At 30.7% G+C, this 18,430-nt stretch overlaps 1 protein-coding gene across 1 annotated transcript in view; it reads left to right on the top strand.

The window, feature by feature from the left end:
• The first annotated feature begins 1,727 nt into the window (after window positions 1-1,727).
• The window catches only part of LOC139503646 (nucleolar protein 10-like), a 53,477-nt gene continuing 36,774 nt past the window's right edge, over window positions 1,728-18,430 (top strand). Inside the window, exons 1-5 of the mRNA XM_071293472.1 lie at window positions 1,728-1,874; window positions 6,628-6,673; window positions 7,143-7,241; window positions 11,970-12,085; window positions 17,851-17,987. Coding sequence (XP_071149573.1) covers window positions 1,809-1,874; window positions 6,628-6,673; window positions 7,143-7,241; window positions 11,970-12,085; window positions 17,851-17,987 — 464 coding nt within the window. The 5' untranslated portion in view covers window positions 1,728-1,808. The remainder of the gene's footprint in view (window positions 1,875-6,627; window positions 6,674-7,142; window positions 7,242-11,969; window positions 12,086-17,850; window positions 17,988-18,430) is intronic.

Raw genomic sequence — 18,430 nt, 5'->3', positions numbered from 1 at the left:
GAAAGCAACAATTTATATATGATGCATTTAATACAGTGAACCTTGACAAATATACAATACATTTTCAATTATAGATAATAGAGAGATTTTTATTATCGATACAGAAATTGTAAAAAAAAAAAAACCAACAAAAAACTCAACAAAAACAACAAAAACTGAAATAGTTAAACGGGTAGTTCTTGTTACGTCAGAATTACCGACTAAACAACGTACCTGCAAACTACTAGAAAAGAACTGCATGTAACACACGACAAAAGAATGATACCGGTTTTACAACATGTATCTAGCTTCTCTACAGATTACCGTGCATCAGTTCCCTTATGTACAACGATTATAAGTTATAGGATATGTACACACACACTTGCAAAGTCAACCTACAGGGTAAATTCTCAAAGTGATTAGTTAAATGTGATCCCTAGTTCTATAACCGCTGATCAATATAGTAATCTCAGGTTAAATGGAACATGTGGAAGGTGATATGTGTAGCTATTGAATCTGGATGCCGGACGTGTCAGACACACTAGACAATAACATTATTGAAGCTTGAGGGCTGCAACTAATTAAAACTTGAACAGTTAGGTGCTTTTTATATAGTGCGGCACACAGTCAATATTTTTGGTCTTCAATAAATAGAATATACAAATATAAAGATGTGTATAAGATACAAAAATATAAGTAAACAGTGTCAAAAGAATATTGGATCATGAATTTGCGGAACTGTACACAAATAACAAGTTCCAATATATATTTCATTATGTTTTAATTTTTAAAAACAAAATCAAAGTTAGTACTGATATCCCAGTACCGTTGTTAAAAAAATACTGCTGTTTTAAATTGATAACCTTTAATAAAGTGGATAATATGTATCTGCCTTTAAGAACAATTTGATTCCAATGATGAAATAGTTGAAGCATGGATAGTGTCATATTTTTCGTGCTTATAATAACAACATCAGCGTAAAAACAAGGATGTGGTATCCGGTTTTTAGATAGAATTAACCAAATCATTGTAATTATGAAAAAAAGTTGGTAGAGGGATGATCATTGTGTGGTAACGAGACCCCCAGATTAAACTATTTTCCAGTCTTACTGTGTGACTCATACATAGATGACATTCATTAAAATCTAGAATTCTACTATTGACATGCACATTGCTTACAAGTTGTGAAATAAAATAAAAATAAATTTTCCATTATTGGAAGATGATTTTCCTTTTGTACCTTTTCATGAGGTGCATATTTAAAGTGGTACAATTAATTTCCATAGGAATATATACAACCTGTCAATTAACTTTATTGTCTTAAACGCTAATATATATTTTCAATGAGAAAATTTACAGCCGTAATAATTTCATCACAGTTCCAGTAAGTATATCTAACATATTTTCCTTTTCCATTAGAGATGTATGAGTTGCAGCAAATGATTACAACCAGATATTTTAAATGGAATACAGACAGAATGTCTTTTTGATAAGATTGTGGTAGTGTAGTGTACAGAGTAGAAAAATCATAACTATCAGCCAAATTGAAATGACCATCAAAAGCACGTAATTTATCCAATCGATAAAGAGTTCATATCTCATAAGAATCTGAGACAACTCTACTTTTGTGTTATAGTAGTCTGACCAAGAGATTATGTTTTATTTTATTTCATCTAACCGAATCAAAAACAAACCATAATTCATAATTACCTCGGTATGTACCCGGGACCAATAGGCACATTGTAGATACATCTTTATTAGTTATCTCCCTTTGAACAAAAATGTAAACAACTGCACGTGTGATTGTATTATTATTTTACGCAATTAATATGCAAGTTTCTAATCCAAACAATGTGAAAATATACAATTTAAGTGCTGGTAAATCATTACCTCAGGTAAATGACTAGAAATATTTTATGGTTATTGATAAATATTGAAAAGGTGATCATGGAGTCACAGTGTGGAATATAAGCGAATATTTTGTATAAACCCTTATCTATCACTTAACATTATCTTTAATTTTCTTATATGGATGCTCTAATGCTGTGTTCACACGTAATTCGAATTCTATTCACATTAACTAATTTTAATGTCCGTTTGTTATGATGAACCTTAATTTGCCTTCGATACAGTAACATCCAAACGGTAAATTCTAATTTGAATTGCAATGTGCACATCAAAATTATCCCTTTACTGTCCTAACGACGTTAACTTTTAATTCGAATTAACAAAAACACATTTCTAATGCAAATTGGATAATGGGAATTAGCTAATTCGAATCAATTCAAATTAAAAAGGAAGAGTGTGTGAACACGATTAGCGAATTCAATTTGCATTAGATTCGAATTCAATTCAAATGAAATGAACGTGTGAACGAGGCATAACTGTGTAAATATAGTACTCAATGCGAAGGATGATTAAAATGTCACAATTTTTGCTAGAAGTGACCTCTAAGTAAGAATAAACCCTGCTCCTTTCAAAGAGCTTATTTTTAATCCATTTTTGATGCAGCCTATAAGTTGTAGTAGAGTATGTCCCTGGTGTTTGGATGGATTGCCTAAATAATGTATATATTGACTCATGGTGTAAGAATGCTTTAACATTTATTTGATTAAATAATGTAATGTTTGGTGGTCAGAATGATTTATGTCGGGTATAATGCTAGTATGTAATATGGGGACAAAGTCCCCAATAACGGTAGACAAATTGAAAAAAAAATGAATAAATTGGTGAGAATTTTCTACTAAACTCAAAATTGTTAACTTTTTTTTTCAGACTTTTTTAAATCCCCACATCTGCGCAGAAATCTACTTCCTTTTCCGGTCTTGTATGCATGAGACTTTGAATAAAATATATATTTATCAGTTTACTAAAATATATAAGGAAGGAACTCAATACCAATTCATTTTTATACGACCGCAAAATTTGAAAAATTTTTCGTCGTATATTGCTATCACGTTGGCGTCGTCGTCGTCGTCGTCGTCCGAATACTTTTAGTTTTCGCACTCTAACTTTAGTAAAAGTGAATGGAAATCTATGAAATTTTAACACAAGGTTTATGACCACAAAAGGAAGGTTGGTATTGATTTTGGGAGTTTAGGTCCCAACATTTTAGGAATTAGGGGCCAAAAAGGGCCCAAATAAGCATTTTCTTGGTTTTCGCACTATAACTTTATTTTAAGTTAATAGAAATCTATGAAATTTTGACACAAGGTTTATGACCACAAAAGAACGGTTGGGATTGATTTTGGGAGTTTTGGTTTCAACAGTTTAGGAATTAGGGGCCAAAAAAGGGCCCAAATAAGCATTATTCTTGGTTTTCGCACAATAACTTTAGTTTAAGTAAATAGAAATCAATGAAATTTAAACACAATGTTAATGACTACAAAAGGAAGGTTGGTGTTGATTTTGGGAGTTTAGGTCCCAACAGTTTAGGAATTAGGGGCCAAAAAGGGACCCAAATAAGCATTTTTCTTGGTTTTCGCACCATAACGTTAGTATAAGTAAATAGAAATCTATGAAATTTAAACACAAGGTTTATGACCATAAAAGAAAGGTTGGTATTGATTTTGGGAGTTTTGGTTCCAACAGAATAAGGGGCCCAAAGGGTCCAAAATTAAACTTTGTTTGATTTCATCAAAATTGAATAATTGGGGTTCTTTGATATGCCGAAACTAACTGTCATGACTGTATATGTAGATTCTTAACTTTTGGTCCCGTTTTCAAATTGGTCTACATTAAGGTCCAAAGGGTCCAAAATTAAACTTAGTTTGATTTTGACAAAAAATGAATCAGTTAGGTTCTTTGATATGCTGAATCTAAAAATGTACTTAGATTCTTGATTATTGGCCCAGTTTTCAAGTTGGTCCAAATCGGGGTCCAAAATTAAACTTTGTTTGATTTCATTAAAAATTGAATAAATGGGGTTCTTTGATATACCAAATCTAACTGTGTATGTATATTCTTCATTTTTGGTCCTGTTTTCAAATTGGTCTACACTTAAGTCCAAAGGGTCCAAAATTAAACTTAGTCTGATTTTAACAAAAATAGAAATCTTGGGGTTCTTTGATATGCTGAATCCAAAAATGTACTTAGATTTTTTATTATGAGCCCAGTTTTCAAGTTGGTCCAAATCAGGATCTAAAATTATTATATTAAGTATTGTGCAATAGCAAGTCTTTTCAATTGCACAGTATTGCGCAATGGCAAGAAATATCTAATTGCACAATATTGTGAAATAGCAATTTTTTTTTAATTAGAGTTATCTTTCTTTGTCCAGAATAGTAAGCAAGAAATATCTAATTGCAAAATATTGTGCAATAGCAAGATTTTTTTTTAATTGGAGTTATCTTTCTTTGTCCAGAATCAACTTAAATCTTTGTTATATACAATATACAATGTATATTCACTTTTTACTACCAACTGATAAATTAAAATAATCTTTACCATTCAGTGATAACAAGCAGTTTTTTTACATCTTAATATTTTATGATGTATTTAAATGAGTAGTTATTGTTGCAAACTCCATTAGAAATTTTAATTGAGATTAGTTTTGGAATAAGGGAAAGGGGGATGTGATTAAAAAAATTGGGTTCAATTTTTCTCATTTGAAATTTCATAAATAAAAAAGAAAATTTCTTCAAACATTTTTTTGAGAGGATTAATATTCAACAGCATAGTGAATTGCTCTAAGAGAAAACAAAAATTTTAAGTTCATTAGAACACATTCATTCTGTGTCAGAAACCTATGCTGTGTCAACTATTTAATCACAATCCAAATTTAGAGCTGAATCCAGCTTGAATGTTGTGTCCATACTTGCCCCAACCGTTCAGGGTTCAACCTCTGCGGTCGTATAAAGCTACGCCCTGCGGAGCATCTGGTTAATAATTGGTTTGATATGAAAAAAACGTTACCTAATGAAATAAAATTGAGAATGGAAAGCATTTCTTTGTATTTATCATATGTTTAGTAGTAAATACAGTAGTTTTGCATATGTGATAAATAGCCTGCTGTTTAATCCATAATGCGCAACTTTGATGCGCACCCTTTATCGCATACCCTTTATCACACCCCTACTTTTTTTTTTTTTTTTTTTTTTTTTGGGTTTTGGGTTTTTTTTCGCTTAAGAAAAATTTTCCTCAAAATAGATAAATTTTTTTATTACATTGGTTGCAATGAATTACATTGATTTCCCAGTTAGATAAAAACCGATAATTTCACATGTGAAATAAAAGTGGTTATTTCACTCTCTGACGTTATACAACAATAGGCGTTGTCAAGACGTCGATAACGTCGGATCAAAACAAATTGTCAATGCGTAGGAAAAAGATATAGTTCCTTACATTTTCTACATTAATTTCATAAAAAAGCCATTTACCAATGTAATAAAAAGAATAACTAATCGCCGTATTTGAATATAAAAAATAAGACAACTTGTGACCGAACGCCGCTATGGATTAAACTCGTGCTGCGCACTCGTTTAATCCATGCGTCGTTCGGTCATGCGTTGTCTTATTTTTGATATTCAAATACGGCGATTAGTTATACTATAATGAATGACGTCATTGTTTGGTATGTGACGTCACGAACGTCGAGTTTTCATATTGTATGTGACGTCACAAACGTCAAGTTTTCATATTTTTTGGCACACTAAATGCAACTATGAAAAATACAAAACACACAAATTAATACAATAATAAACAAAATATTTTTAAAACAACAGCACGCAAATTGTAAGGTAACTTGGCCAGGTGCTTCGGATTAGTAATTGAGCAGTTCTTTTAAGGCCTTTGAAACAAGACAAAAGTAGAACTGAAGGTAACCCAGTGCTATGGATCAGAAAACAGTTCATATAATACAATACTCTTCTGTTGAAATATATGATAAAGTGTATAATACATGGCAAAATCCGTATCACATGCCGTATCACCCTCGACCAATATCATCCCTCGGGCCTAAAGGCCCTTGGGCTGATATTGATGTCTCGGGATGATACGACATATGATACAGATTTTGCCATGCATTATTCTCTATATATTGAATATGACGTCATAACTTAAATAACGTCACAACTTGATCCCAAACAACAGAACCAAAATCGAAAACGTTATGGTATTTCCGTTTCTTTTATAACATGTGAATTAAAAAAAAAATCATACAGACTTCGTCCCCATTCACAGGTAATGCCTGCCTCATATTAATTGTTTCTTAAAGAAATGAATATATGGCAAAAAAAATAGGTTGACTAATTCAACTTGGACCAACTTTAAGACCACTTTCCAAAGACAATTGGGACCACTCATAAAGATAACTCAGATCACATTTAAAAACAACTCGTATCAATTTAAAAGACATTTCTGACCACTAATGAAGGCAACTCAGAAAATTTTGAAAGGCTTATTGGATCATTCAATGCTATTTCAACATGTCATTAAAAAGTGGTTTGACTTTAAAACTGATATGAACTTATGAAGCATCCTTAAATAGGCCTAACAAATTTGAAACACTGGTATCATATGAGATCAGAAATAAAATAATTTTTTTAGAAATAATTGTCATGATTATATTTTATATATCAGTACAAATAAATGTTCTTTAAACATTTTGTAAATATTGAATTTTTAAAATGTATAAATTATAATTTTCAGTGGTTATCAGACAGAAGAAAAAGATCACTACAGAAGCAGGATGTTGGTATGGTTCATAATCTGTATTAAATTTTCCTGTTATATTTAAAATTCAGTTACTTTTTAGAACTTTTTATTACATGTATTATCAAAATGGAAATGGTATATTCACATTATGAATTTTGACAAGGTTATTTGTATGCAGAATTTTCTGAGATTGCAATAATGAATATATTCTATATTTGTCCATTAGTCAAAATAACAAAAATAAATGCATACACAATATTGTGAATTAACAGTTACATGTACATTAATGTAGTTGATTACACAAATAGTTTGGTTAAGCTGTTCTGTTTGTTTGTTGTCTCATTTTATTTGATAATCACCTATTTTCCACACAATTGCAATTTTACATTTACAAGTAATGCAAGTCTTGAGAGATATTTTTCATTCATAGTGTAAAGGCAGAATTTTGTAAGACATATTTTTTAAAAGCTTGAACAAGTGGATTATTAATAGAATACCAACCATTGTAGATCTTCAAAGAAGAATTGAGTTGCTGCAGGATTTTGAAATGCCAACGGTCAGTCACTGTGTTAGAGTGACCAAAGATGGACAATATATATGTGCTGCAGGTAAATATCAGTGTAATTCTGTTATACATATATGTGTTGTCTAGTTTAATACACTTTTTTATTGGATGTCATCTTAACTACAGTCTACAGTCATGACAGTGCAATGTCACTTTATTTCGGATTTTATAGGAAACCTTATCTCATGTAGCCACTGAAATGAATTTGGTTTGAACTGTATCAACATGACAATTTTTATACAACTGCAAAAATTTTTGCGGTCGTATATTGGTATCACATCGGCGTCATCTTTGTCAGCATCGTCAGAAGACGGATGGTTTCCGGATAATAACTTTAGTATAAGTGAATAGAAATCAATAAAATTTTAACACAATGTTTATAACCACAAAAGTAAGCTTGGGATTGATTTTGGGGGTTATGGTCCCTAAGGTTTAGAATTTAGGGGCCCAAAGGGGCCCAAAACAAGCATTTATCTAGTGTCAGTACAAAAAGTTGTGTATAAGTATTTCAATTGTTCTGAAATTGTACCACAATGTTTAATACCATAAGTATAAGGTAAGGATATATTTTGTGGGTTATGGGACAAACAGTCTAGAAATAAAGGGCCAACAAGGGGCCAAAAAAAAGCATTTTTGTAGTTTCAAGACAATAAATTGGAGTTATCTTTCTTTGTCCAGAATGGTTGTTGAATCACCAAGAACCAATGCTTTATGAAATCTTCTTTGAAAATTGGAGTTATCTTTCTTTGTCCAGAACAGACTTGGGGAAATTGTAATTGTAATCGTTAATCAGCTGTAATTGATTATAAAATTGAGAATGGAAATGGGGAATGTGTCAAAGAGACAACAACCCGACCAAATAAAAAACAACAGCAGAGGGTCACCAACAGGTCTTCAATGTAGCGAGAAATTCCCGCACCCGGAGGCGTCCTTCAGCTGGTTACTATTTTTCAAGTAATCAGTGTAATCATTAATCAGCCAAAAATCTGATTACATGTAATTTAATTTAATCAATTACTTTTCAACATACCCTGTAATCATGATTACTTTTTGATTACATTCTGATTACAATGAAAAAAAATCTAAATTTGTGTTTTTGGTCATTAAATGAACCTCTTTTTTATTCATATATGATAAATTTTAAACATACTAAAATGGTTTGGTTACTTCAAGCATGTCTACTTCAGTAAAAAATAAAGTTACAGTATTGAAAAATCATCATTAGCCTAAGTAGAGACATATAATACAATTATATACCTTTTTGGTAAAAGATATTGTACATACATGTATATTCATCGTTTTATAATGATCTTCATATTAATATTTGATAATAACTGTTATATATTCAAGTAATACTTTTTTTTAACCCTGAATTTTAATCTTTTGTTAATTTTTGTGATTTTTGTCAACTTTGAATTGACAGGTAGGAGACTAATTAATGTTTGTTTTTATTGCAATTACCAATTGAGTATAGCTGTAGGGAAATATATATGATAAAAGATAAATCAGACATGAAAATTTATCTAATTAGTACAAACTAAATTAAAAGTTGGACAGATATGTTGTTTAAATTTTTTTGGTATTTGGACTGGACATGTAAAATGCAATGATTTTTAGTACTTACATATTGTTTACAATTTGATTAAACATTTCTTTTAAAATTTAACATAGTTTTAACTGGTAACTTTATTTCATCCACATTTAAACTTCCATAAACTGCAACTTGGAATACATATAAATTATGAAAGAGGTCAGAAGACTAACAAAAAAACTCTTGATTATGATATATCTTTATTAAATTTAATTCAAAATAATTCAGATCATTGGTGATAAAGTACTAGTGTAATGTATATATAAGTAGTGAAATTTTTTGTTTATTTAAATAAATGAAGTTTAATTTGAAGTTATCATTTTATAATTGAACCAAATAAAATACTTTCTCAAAAATGCTATAGTTATGAACGTTTATTCATTCACATCATTCAAAATGTTTTGTTTTTAAATTCATTGTAATCAGATGTAATCATGATTACTTTGCCAATGTAATCATTAATTTAATCAGATACTTTCAGAAACGATGTAATCATTAATTTAATTTAATCGTACAAATGACAAAGTAATTGTAATTTAATCAATTACATTGAAAGTAATCGGACCCATCTCTGGTCCAGAATAGTAGTTGAATCAACTTAAATCAATGCTATATACAATATACAATGCAATATTCACTTTACTAACAACTGATAGATTAAAGCAGTCTTTACCATTCAGTGATTACAAGAACTTTGATTACCATTCTAGGGTTATGCCCTTTTACAAATGGAAAAATTAAAGAATTATTTAGTTTCTGTTCTCTTAACTTAAGTTTGTCTCAACTAAATTTAATGAAATGTGTATATAATGCTTATTACCTCTAAACTCAGTTTTAAGTTCAATTTTTAGCAGCTTCACTTTTACAGTTCTTGAGTTATGTCCCTTTATAATATTATATGCTAGCGGGGGCATCATCTGTGTCCCTTTGGACACATTCCCCGTTTATTTTTTTAGAAGTTACTATAAATTAATATTAATTTTAACCATGACTGTATGACATTTTATATTTTGATATTTTATGATGTATTTAAATGAGTAGTTATTGTTGAAAACTCCATTAGAAATTTGAATTGAGATCATTTTTGGAATAAGGGAAAGGAAGTGAAAAAAAATTGGGTGGGTGGGGGAGGGGGGGAGGGGTTCAATTTTTCTTATTTCAGATTTCAGAAATTTAAAAGACAATTTCTTCAAATATATTTTATTGGAGAGGATTAATATTCAACAGCATAGTGAATTGCTCAAAAGCAAAAAAAAAAAAATTTTAAGTTCATTAAACCACATTCATTCTGTGTTAGAAACCAATGCTGTTTCAACTATTTAATCACAATCCAAATTCAGAGCTGTATCCATCTTGAATGTTGTGTCCATACTAGCCCCAATCGTTCAGGGTTCGACCTCTGCTGTCTTATAAAGCTGCACCCTGTGGAGCATCTGGTTCTCAAAATGTCTTTTTGTACATCATTTGGCCTTTTACCTTTTTTGATTTGAGTGTCACTGATTATTCTTTTGTAGAAGAAACACATGTTTGGCTTAGAAAATCATAAGCCTGTTTTTTTTTATTTAGTTTAATTTGTTAACTCTAAATTTACCAGCAAGTTGTTTAAAGTAGATATATGATTTTTCTAGATGACCATCACTGTGGACAACTATATTGCTGCTGTAATTTAAGAAGACGTTTATTTTCAGAAGACTTTTGTTGTCTAAATCTGAGTTTTCATCGCTTTAGTTTATTTTCATGTTAAGATAATCATTTGGAGTAATTTACAACATTTGATTGAAATGTTGTCACATTTATTGATCAGTCAGACAATTTTCCGTCTCTCATCATAAACAGTATAACATTTTTGCCAAAATTTTCATCAGTGGTTTAAATGTCTATAGACAATATCTTTGTAAAAGCATCTCATGCACTGTTTACAACCAAAAAAATATTCTGACTACTACCAAAATACCAATATTGGATTTAAAAATACACATGGGATATTGGATATATGTCCACTGGTGTACATGTATGTTAATACCATAGTGAAAAACAAATTATCGGGTAATGCTTTACTATTGAGTAATCAACATTTCCAGTACAAGTTGTTGCTCTTGGTGTATCATCTATAGTATTGTGAAATGTAAAGAACCTGATCAGATAGAAGCAGAAACGTCCCTGTGTCTTAGTTGCTATTGATCTTGCACCAGACATAAGAAAAGTTAATTTATTTGAAGTTGTGATGAGTTTAGTGCAATTAAATTTGTACTTTTAAAAAATACTTGATTTACATTTTGACTGATATTTTCTGTTCCTATTACAAAACATGTTTTATGATCATAAGTTTTCTTGTACTTTTGTAGTGTATAATTAAATATTGATGACTTTTGCTGCACTCATCAATTAATTTGATATAATCCTTTAAGGCTTTTTCTCATATTAACAAATAATTCATGTGGAGACAATTTTTGAAATCAAATTAAGTTACCACTTTTATATCAGACAACACATCTACTACAACATCTCATAATGTAATTAATATCGATCTGGCCTCTAAATCAACTAACCTTATTTCAAATAATGTTAGGCTACTGCTTAAATCAAATTGACGTAAATACTATTATTTCTAGAAAAATTAGATTTAGGTCAGTATGTCAATGCCTAATGACTTCACTGTCTTTAAACTCATTATGTAAAAATAAACTGAATTAACTTTACTGTTCTTTAGTGAGCACACTTAAGTGTGGTGCTTTATATTATTTTTTAGGGGAAGCAAATTTGGGTTTTGTGTCATATTCATTAGTGCTGAGACACTTCAGAACTTATGTTTGTGTAAAAGGTCCTTACCCAGTGTTTTATGGATATGCCAAAATTGGTGTTTGAAATGTTTCCATGAAATTCTATGATACAGTGTCAAAAGCATTTTGTCAAAAGCATTTTTCAAAATCTATGAGAAGGAGCAGTCAGTTTTAATCATTAAAACAGCAATATTTGTAATCACAAGTTCAGCTCTAAAGTTAGTTGTATATAATTCTTTAAAATTAAATGCAAACTTTTATTTTGTTTCTCTATCATACCACATAAAAACTAGACCAAGATAGTATTATGATGTTGCTTCATATGAATCATATCTTAATTGTCTCCCTTTGTTAGAACTGATAATGCTAAACTAATTCTATTTATATCCCTGTTTTACAGGTACATACAAACCAAAAGTGCGATGTTACGATGTATCTCAGATGTCATTGAAGTTTGAGAGAGGTCTTGATTCAGATGTTGTTAAGTTCCAGTTTCTATCAGATGATTACTCAAAGGTTTGTTCTACATTCATAAACTCATACTTGAATTTTATTAGACATTATAATTATGTCATCTGCCAGAAAGAATTGTCCATGTCACATATTGTTGATCCCAAAATCAGATTATGTGTTAAAGAATTATTTGGTATTTGTTCTGAAAGTAAAAGGTTAAATCTTTTGAGTTATTATACAGTCAGTCTGTTGGTCCGTCAGTCTGTTGGTCCGTCAGTCATGCTCTTGTCATCACAACTCCTCTAAACAACACAACAAAATTTCCAAAACTTTGTAGATAATAATGCAAGGACATGCAAAATTAATGGTCCTTTAAACTGAAAATTTTTGCCTTAATTTTACTACAACCACTGAATTACTGGCTCTTAACTTGGGACTGACACATGGCCCGAGAACACAGTTATTTCGTAGTGCATTTCTTTTAGACCATAAATTCAAATTAAAAAAATCGCACCTGCTCTTTCTCAAAAAAGATTTTTACAGTGTAGTGTACTACCAGTGAGACAAATAATATCAAAATTATAGAAACTTCTACCAGCTTTAACTCAAAATATTGACAATTCTGTGTTAAAGGGATAATTCGCGATTTTTCACTTTTCATCTTATTATGTTCATAATACCATAAAAAACATATTCACCAAGTTTTATTTTGATATGAAATCTAATAAAGAAGAAAATTGGGAATTATTAATTTTATTTTTTGAAACTTCCTGACTTATGTGACGTAGTTTAAGTCTTTGATGCATGCCGGGAGTGAAAATATCTCATTTAAGTCTTGTTCGTTAACCATCTAATAACGCGATTTAAAGCGCATCGACGACTTTTGGTGTAGCTATTAACCAACGAAAAATAAGTGATAGCCATGCAACTTTTCAAATAAGATCGTGTGGATTTTTTAAAACGAATTTTAATAAAAAAAAAGTAAATCATACAATAGAACATTTTTATGATTTTTTTTCTAAAAATACTTAAAACAAACATACGAAACTGACATGATCGATAGTGTATTAAAAATACATGTTTGTATTCTGACCTTTTTGCTTCATTCCAGCAATCATTTTCACTTGCTTGTACGGTGGAAACAATAAAATGTGTATTGTTTTGTGACACCTAAAGAATGTGGAATGCGTAGTTTAACTCAAGGTAATTAAAAGATTAGCATTATGTAATTCTAATCTTTTGATCCTCATTCAGTGAATTCTAGGCGTCACGGTTCACTGGCATTTCAGGTGTGAACAACATTTCGTATCAATTGTAAACGGGAGTCAGACAAAGTTTCAGACACATGAATGTAAAAAAAATTAATTAAAATTAATTAACGGGAATAATAAGATCGAACAATATAGCTGTTTATTTTTATATTTTGCACAAGATCACTTTTAATGAATTATGACTTTTGATTACTTTAGTAACGATAAAATACTGAATTATTTTAATTGAAGAATTTATAAATAAAAATAGCCTTCTAAACACGAGTTTATGAACTAAAAATTGTACTATTTCAAATTAGGTACGGCAGCCTTAAAATATTTCGAACAGATCATTAACAATTGCAATTATATAATTTAGTCCATCCAAAGTGATCTTTAATTACCTATTTAGGAATTAAACTGCTCATCAAAATATTTTAAATCTCACAACACATGAATACTTCAGATATTTGAAAAAAGATGTTTTAAAAGATTGACAGGAAATTAAAGGATCTAATTGGAATGGAATCAACAAATTACGAACAGATATGCTTTTCAAGTGTGAAAAACATCAACAAAATTTATACATAATCGGGAATGTCCTTCTTAAAATACTCTTTGTCTCACACCGTAACTATATATAATACTTTAGCTATTTGACCAACGATGTATTAAAAAAAAATGAACGAATTAAATGTCATCTTTCCCTATTTTTATACGACCGCAAAATTTGAAAAAATTTTCGTCGTATATTGCTATCTCGTTGGCGTCGTTTTCTGCGTCGTCGTCGTCGTCCGAATACTTTTAGTTTTCGCACTCTTACTTTAGTAAAAGTGAATGGAAATCTATGAAATTTTAACACAAGGTTTATGACCACAAAAGGAAGGTTGGTATTGATTTTGGGAGTTTTGGTCCCAACATTTTAGGAATTAGGGGCCAAAAAGGGTCCAAATAAGCATTTTCTTGGTTTTCGCACTATAACTTTAGTTTAAGTAAATAGAAATCTATGAAATTTTGACACAAGGTTTATGACCACAAAAGAACGGTTGGGATTGATTTTGGGAGTTTTGGTTTCAACAGTTTAGGAATTAGGGGCCAAAAAAGGGCCCAAATAAGCATTATTCTTGGTTTTTGCACAATAACTTTAGTTTAAGTAAATAGAAATCAATGAAATTTAAACACAATGTTAATGACTACAAAAGGAAGGTTGGTATTGATTTTGGGAGTTTAGGTCCCAACAGTTTAGGAATTAGGGGCCAAAAAGGGACCCAAATAAGCATTTTTCTTGGTTTTCGCACCATAACGTTAGTATAAGTAAATAGAAATCTATGAAATTTAAACACAAGGTTTATGACCATAAAAAGAAGGTTGGTATTGATTTTGGGAGTTTTGGTCCCAACAGAATAAGGGGCCCAAAGGGTCCAAAATTAAACTTTGTTTGATTTCATCCAAATTGAATAATTGGGGTTCTTTGATATGCCGAATCTAACTGTCATGACTGTGTATGTAGATTCTTAACTTTTGGTCCCGTTTTCAAATTGGTCTACATTAAGGTCCAAAGGGTCCAAAATTAAACTTAGTTTGATTTTGACAAAAAATGAATCAGTTAGGTTCTTTGATATGCTGAATCTAAAATGTACTTAGATTCTTGATTATTGGCCCAGTTTTCAAGTTGGTCCAAATCGGGGTCCAAAATTAAACTTTGTTTGATTTCATCAAAAATTGAATAAATGGGGTTCTTTGATATACCAAATCTAACTGTGTATGTAGATTCTTCATTTTTGGTCCTGTTTTCAAATTGGTCTACACTAAAGTCCAAAGGGTCCAAAATTAAACTTAGTCTGATTTTAACAAAAATTGAAATCTTGGGGTTCTTTGATATGCTGAATCCAAAAATGTACTTAGATTTTTTATTATGGGCCCAGTTTTCAAGTTGGTCCAAATCAGGATCTAAAATTATTATATTAAGTATTGTGCAATAGCAAGTCTTTTCAATTGCACAGTATTGCGCAATGGCAAGAAATATCTAATTGCACAATATTGTGAAATAGCAAATTTTTTTTTAATTAGAGTTATCTTTCTTTGTCCAGAATAGTAAGCAAGAAATATCTAATTGCAAAATATTGTGCAATAGCAAGATTTTTTTTTAATTGGAGTTATCTTTCTTTGTCCAGAATCAACTTAAATCTTTGTTATATACAATATACAATGTATATTCACTTTTTACTACCAACTGATAAATTAAAATAATCTTTACCATTCAGTGATAACAAGCAGTTTTTTTACATCTTAATATTTTATGATGTATTTAAATGAGTAGTTATTGTTGCAAACTCCATTAGAAATTTTAATTGAGATTAGTTTTGGAATAAGGGAAAGGGGGATGTGATTAAAAAAATTGGGTTCAATTTTTCTCATTTGAAATTTCATAAATAAAAAAGAAAATTTCTTCAAACATTTTTTTGAGAGGATTAATATTCAACAGCATAGTGAATTGCTCTAAGAGAAAACAAAAATTTTAAGTTCATTAGAACACATTCATTCTGTGTCAGAAACCTATGCTGTGTCAACTATTTAATCACAATCCAAATTTAGAGCTGAATCCAGCTTGAATGTTGTGTCCATACTTGCCCCAACCGTTCAGGGTTCAACCTCTGCGGTCGTATAAAGCTACGCCCTGCGGAGCATCTGGTTTAATGTAATTATAAGTCTGTTTCAACTGGCAAGAATACCACTAAAACGGACAAGCAGTTTATTCTTTAAATTGCTGTCATTGAATATCAAGAGAGAAAATAAATCACGAAATTGATTTGAAACTTTGATACTCTATAGTTTTCCTGGAAAATATTCACATCCCTCGGTATTAGTGTACTTCCAGTTGCGTATATATTACATGCATGTCGGAACAATTGTGATGATGGCGAATTTCTTCCTGTTTTCGAGAACAATCTAATTGATATATAAATGTCCATAACTTCGATGAGCCAAATAAAGTTATATATCGACCTGTATTTAAATCTCTTCTTCTTCTTCTTTTGGTATACTATAGTCTATCGTCATTTGATGATTACATACTGTTGGCATACGTGGACTTGTCATTTTACAAAACTTTTACCCCAATTTGCGCAAAATGTATGTTTCTTTCTTATGTTCTATGTATACATGTATATGTTTTAATTTGCTCTATAGGTCCGTAACTTATAATCCAGGCGTATATACGAATGGTCGACAAGTGCGTACAATTTTTTTAATCAATATTTCTGGCCTTCACCATTGACAACGGGTTTATATTACATTTTACCAAATTTACCCTTGGAAAAAATACGTATATAGATTTTTATTTCATCAAGTATGAGTTTAGTAATATCACTTTCGGACACGCAAGATAGAGATGTATATTATACACCTAATAGTTCAAAATGGAAAGTTATAACTTATCGGCCGTGTACACTTATCAATACACTAAGAAGTGAAACGATGCATGAATTTGCAAACTCGACAGGAAATCGCTTGAATACCTGGACGTGTCACCTCACACCCCCTACAATATCTTTGGGAGTAATACCTTTAGCCATACGGGTGATCAGTGGAGCGAAGATCCTAATTTATTTGAATAAAGTTTATTACATAAAAGAATTATGAACTAATAAGATTTCCGAAAACAATTCAAGTTTCACGGAAGACTTATTTATGATTTGAAATTTTGACTTTTTCACTATTAAATTCCTATATTATCAGTCTAAAAATAACAGATCATGGTTATTTAAAAAGAAAAGAAGAAAATTTTCCGTATCAAGTTAGTTAACTAGTCGGATAAAACAACCGTACGATTGACGAGATATCGACACGCAATTACGACTACATCGGGTTACTGTAGTTTTGGTCCTTAGACATATCGTTACGGCAAATCGGAGAAGGTGACAAAATGGCTGACAGCAGAGAATTGATACTCTAAATTTAAAATCGATGGTGATCTCTTATCTAGCAGAATAAAACTTTAATATCTATGAATTTGAGCATTTTTATACAGAATAAACATAATATCAATTTTTGATTTTTTTGCGAAGTTTCCCTTTAAGGGGTTGTAAAATTCAGTTTGACAGCTTCAGACGTGATAAAATTTAATCTTTTTGAACTGGACCAAATCACTACTTAACATAAAGATTCAGCACCCAAATTTTTTTAACATGTAATTACATCCCCCTACTTCATATTTCATGCATTTAATATCAAGAAATAAATTTGGAAAGTGTATTAAATAAAACATGCAAGTTATACACTGTTTACACTAGGGACTATATTCGTAGACAACGAAAACCAAAGGACGATAACTGTATCCTTGGACCACATACAGAATGTGTCGGGTTAAATGTGTTAGATAATTTGTTTGCCCAGTGGGAATGTGCTTACAACATTCTTTGATTTTGAGATCTGCAAGGCAGGCACATTGAATAATACTTAAATAATTGTTAAAACTTAGAAATAAAGTCATTGAAAGTAAAGAAAGCAAAACTCAAACAAAGTTATAATTTAGGTTGTACATTTAAAATTAATTTTATTTATATTGATAAATTTCAGATTGTATTTTTACAAAATGACAGATACATAGAACTTCATTCTCAAAATGGCAGATATTATAGATTGAGGATACCCAAATATGGCAGAGATATGGCATACCATACTGCCAGCTGTGATCTCTATGTGGCTGGAGTTAGGTAAGTCTATACCCAAATATGGCAGAGATATGGCATACCATACTGCCAGCTGTGATCTCTACGTGGCTGGAGTTAGGTAAGTCTATACCCAAATATGGCAGAGATATCGCATACCATACTGCAAGCTGTGATCTCTATGTGGCTGGAGTTAGGTAAGTCTTTACCCAAATATGGCAGAGATATGGCATATCAAACTGCAAGCTTTGATCTCTACATGTATGTGGCTGGAGTTAGGTAAGTCTATACACAAATATGGCAGAGATATGGCATATAACACTGTAAGTTGTGATCTCTACGTGGCTGGAGTTAGGTAAGTCTATACATAAATATGGCAGAGATATGAAAGTTTAAGTCATCCTTTGTCAATTATGTTTCACAGATGACCACAGATATTTTCCACTTGTCATAGCCAAACTCACTCTTCTTTTCCTTTATTGTGACAT

This window comes from Mytilus edulis, chromosome 1 (genome assembly GCF_963676685.1).
Source record: "Mytilus edulis chromosome 1, xbMytEdul2.2, whole genome shotgun sequence".
In the NCBI taxonomy this organism is placed as follows: domain Eukaryota; kingdom Metazoa; phylum Mollusca; class Bivalvia; order Mytilida; family Mytilidae; genus Mytilus; species Mytilus edulis.
The sequence above is the reverse complement of the archived record's forward strand: the minus strand, read 5'-3'. Positions and strand labels throughout refer to the sequence as shown.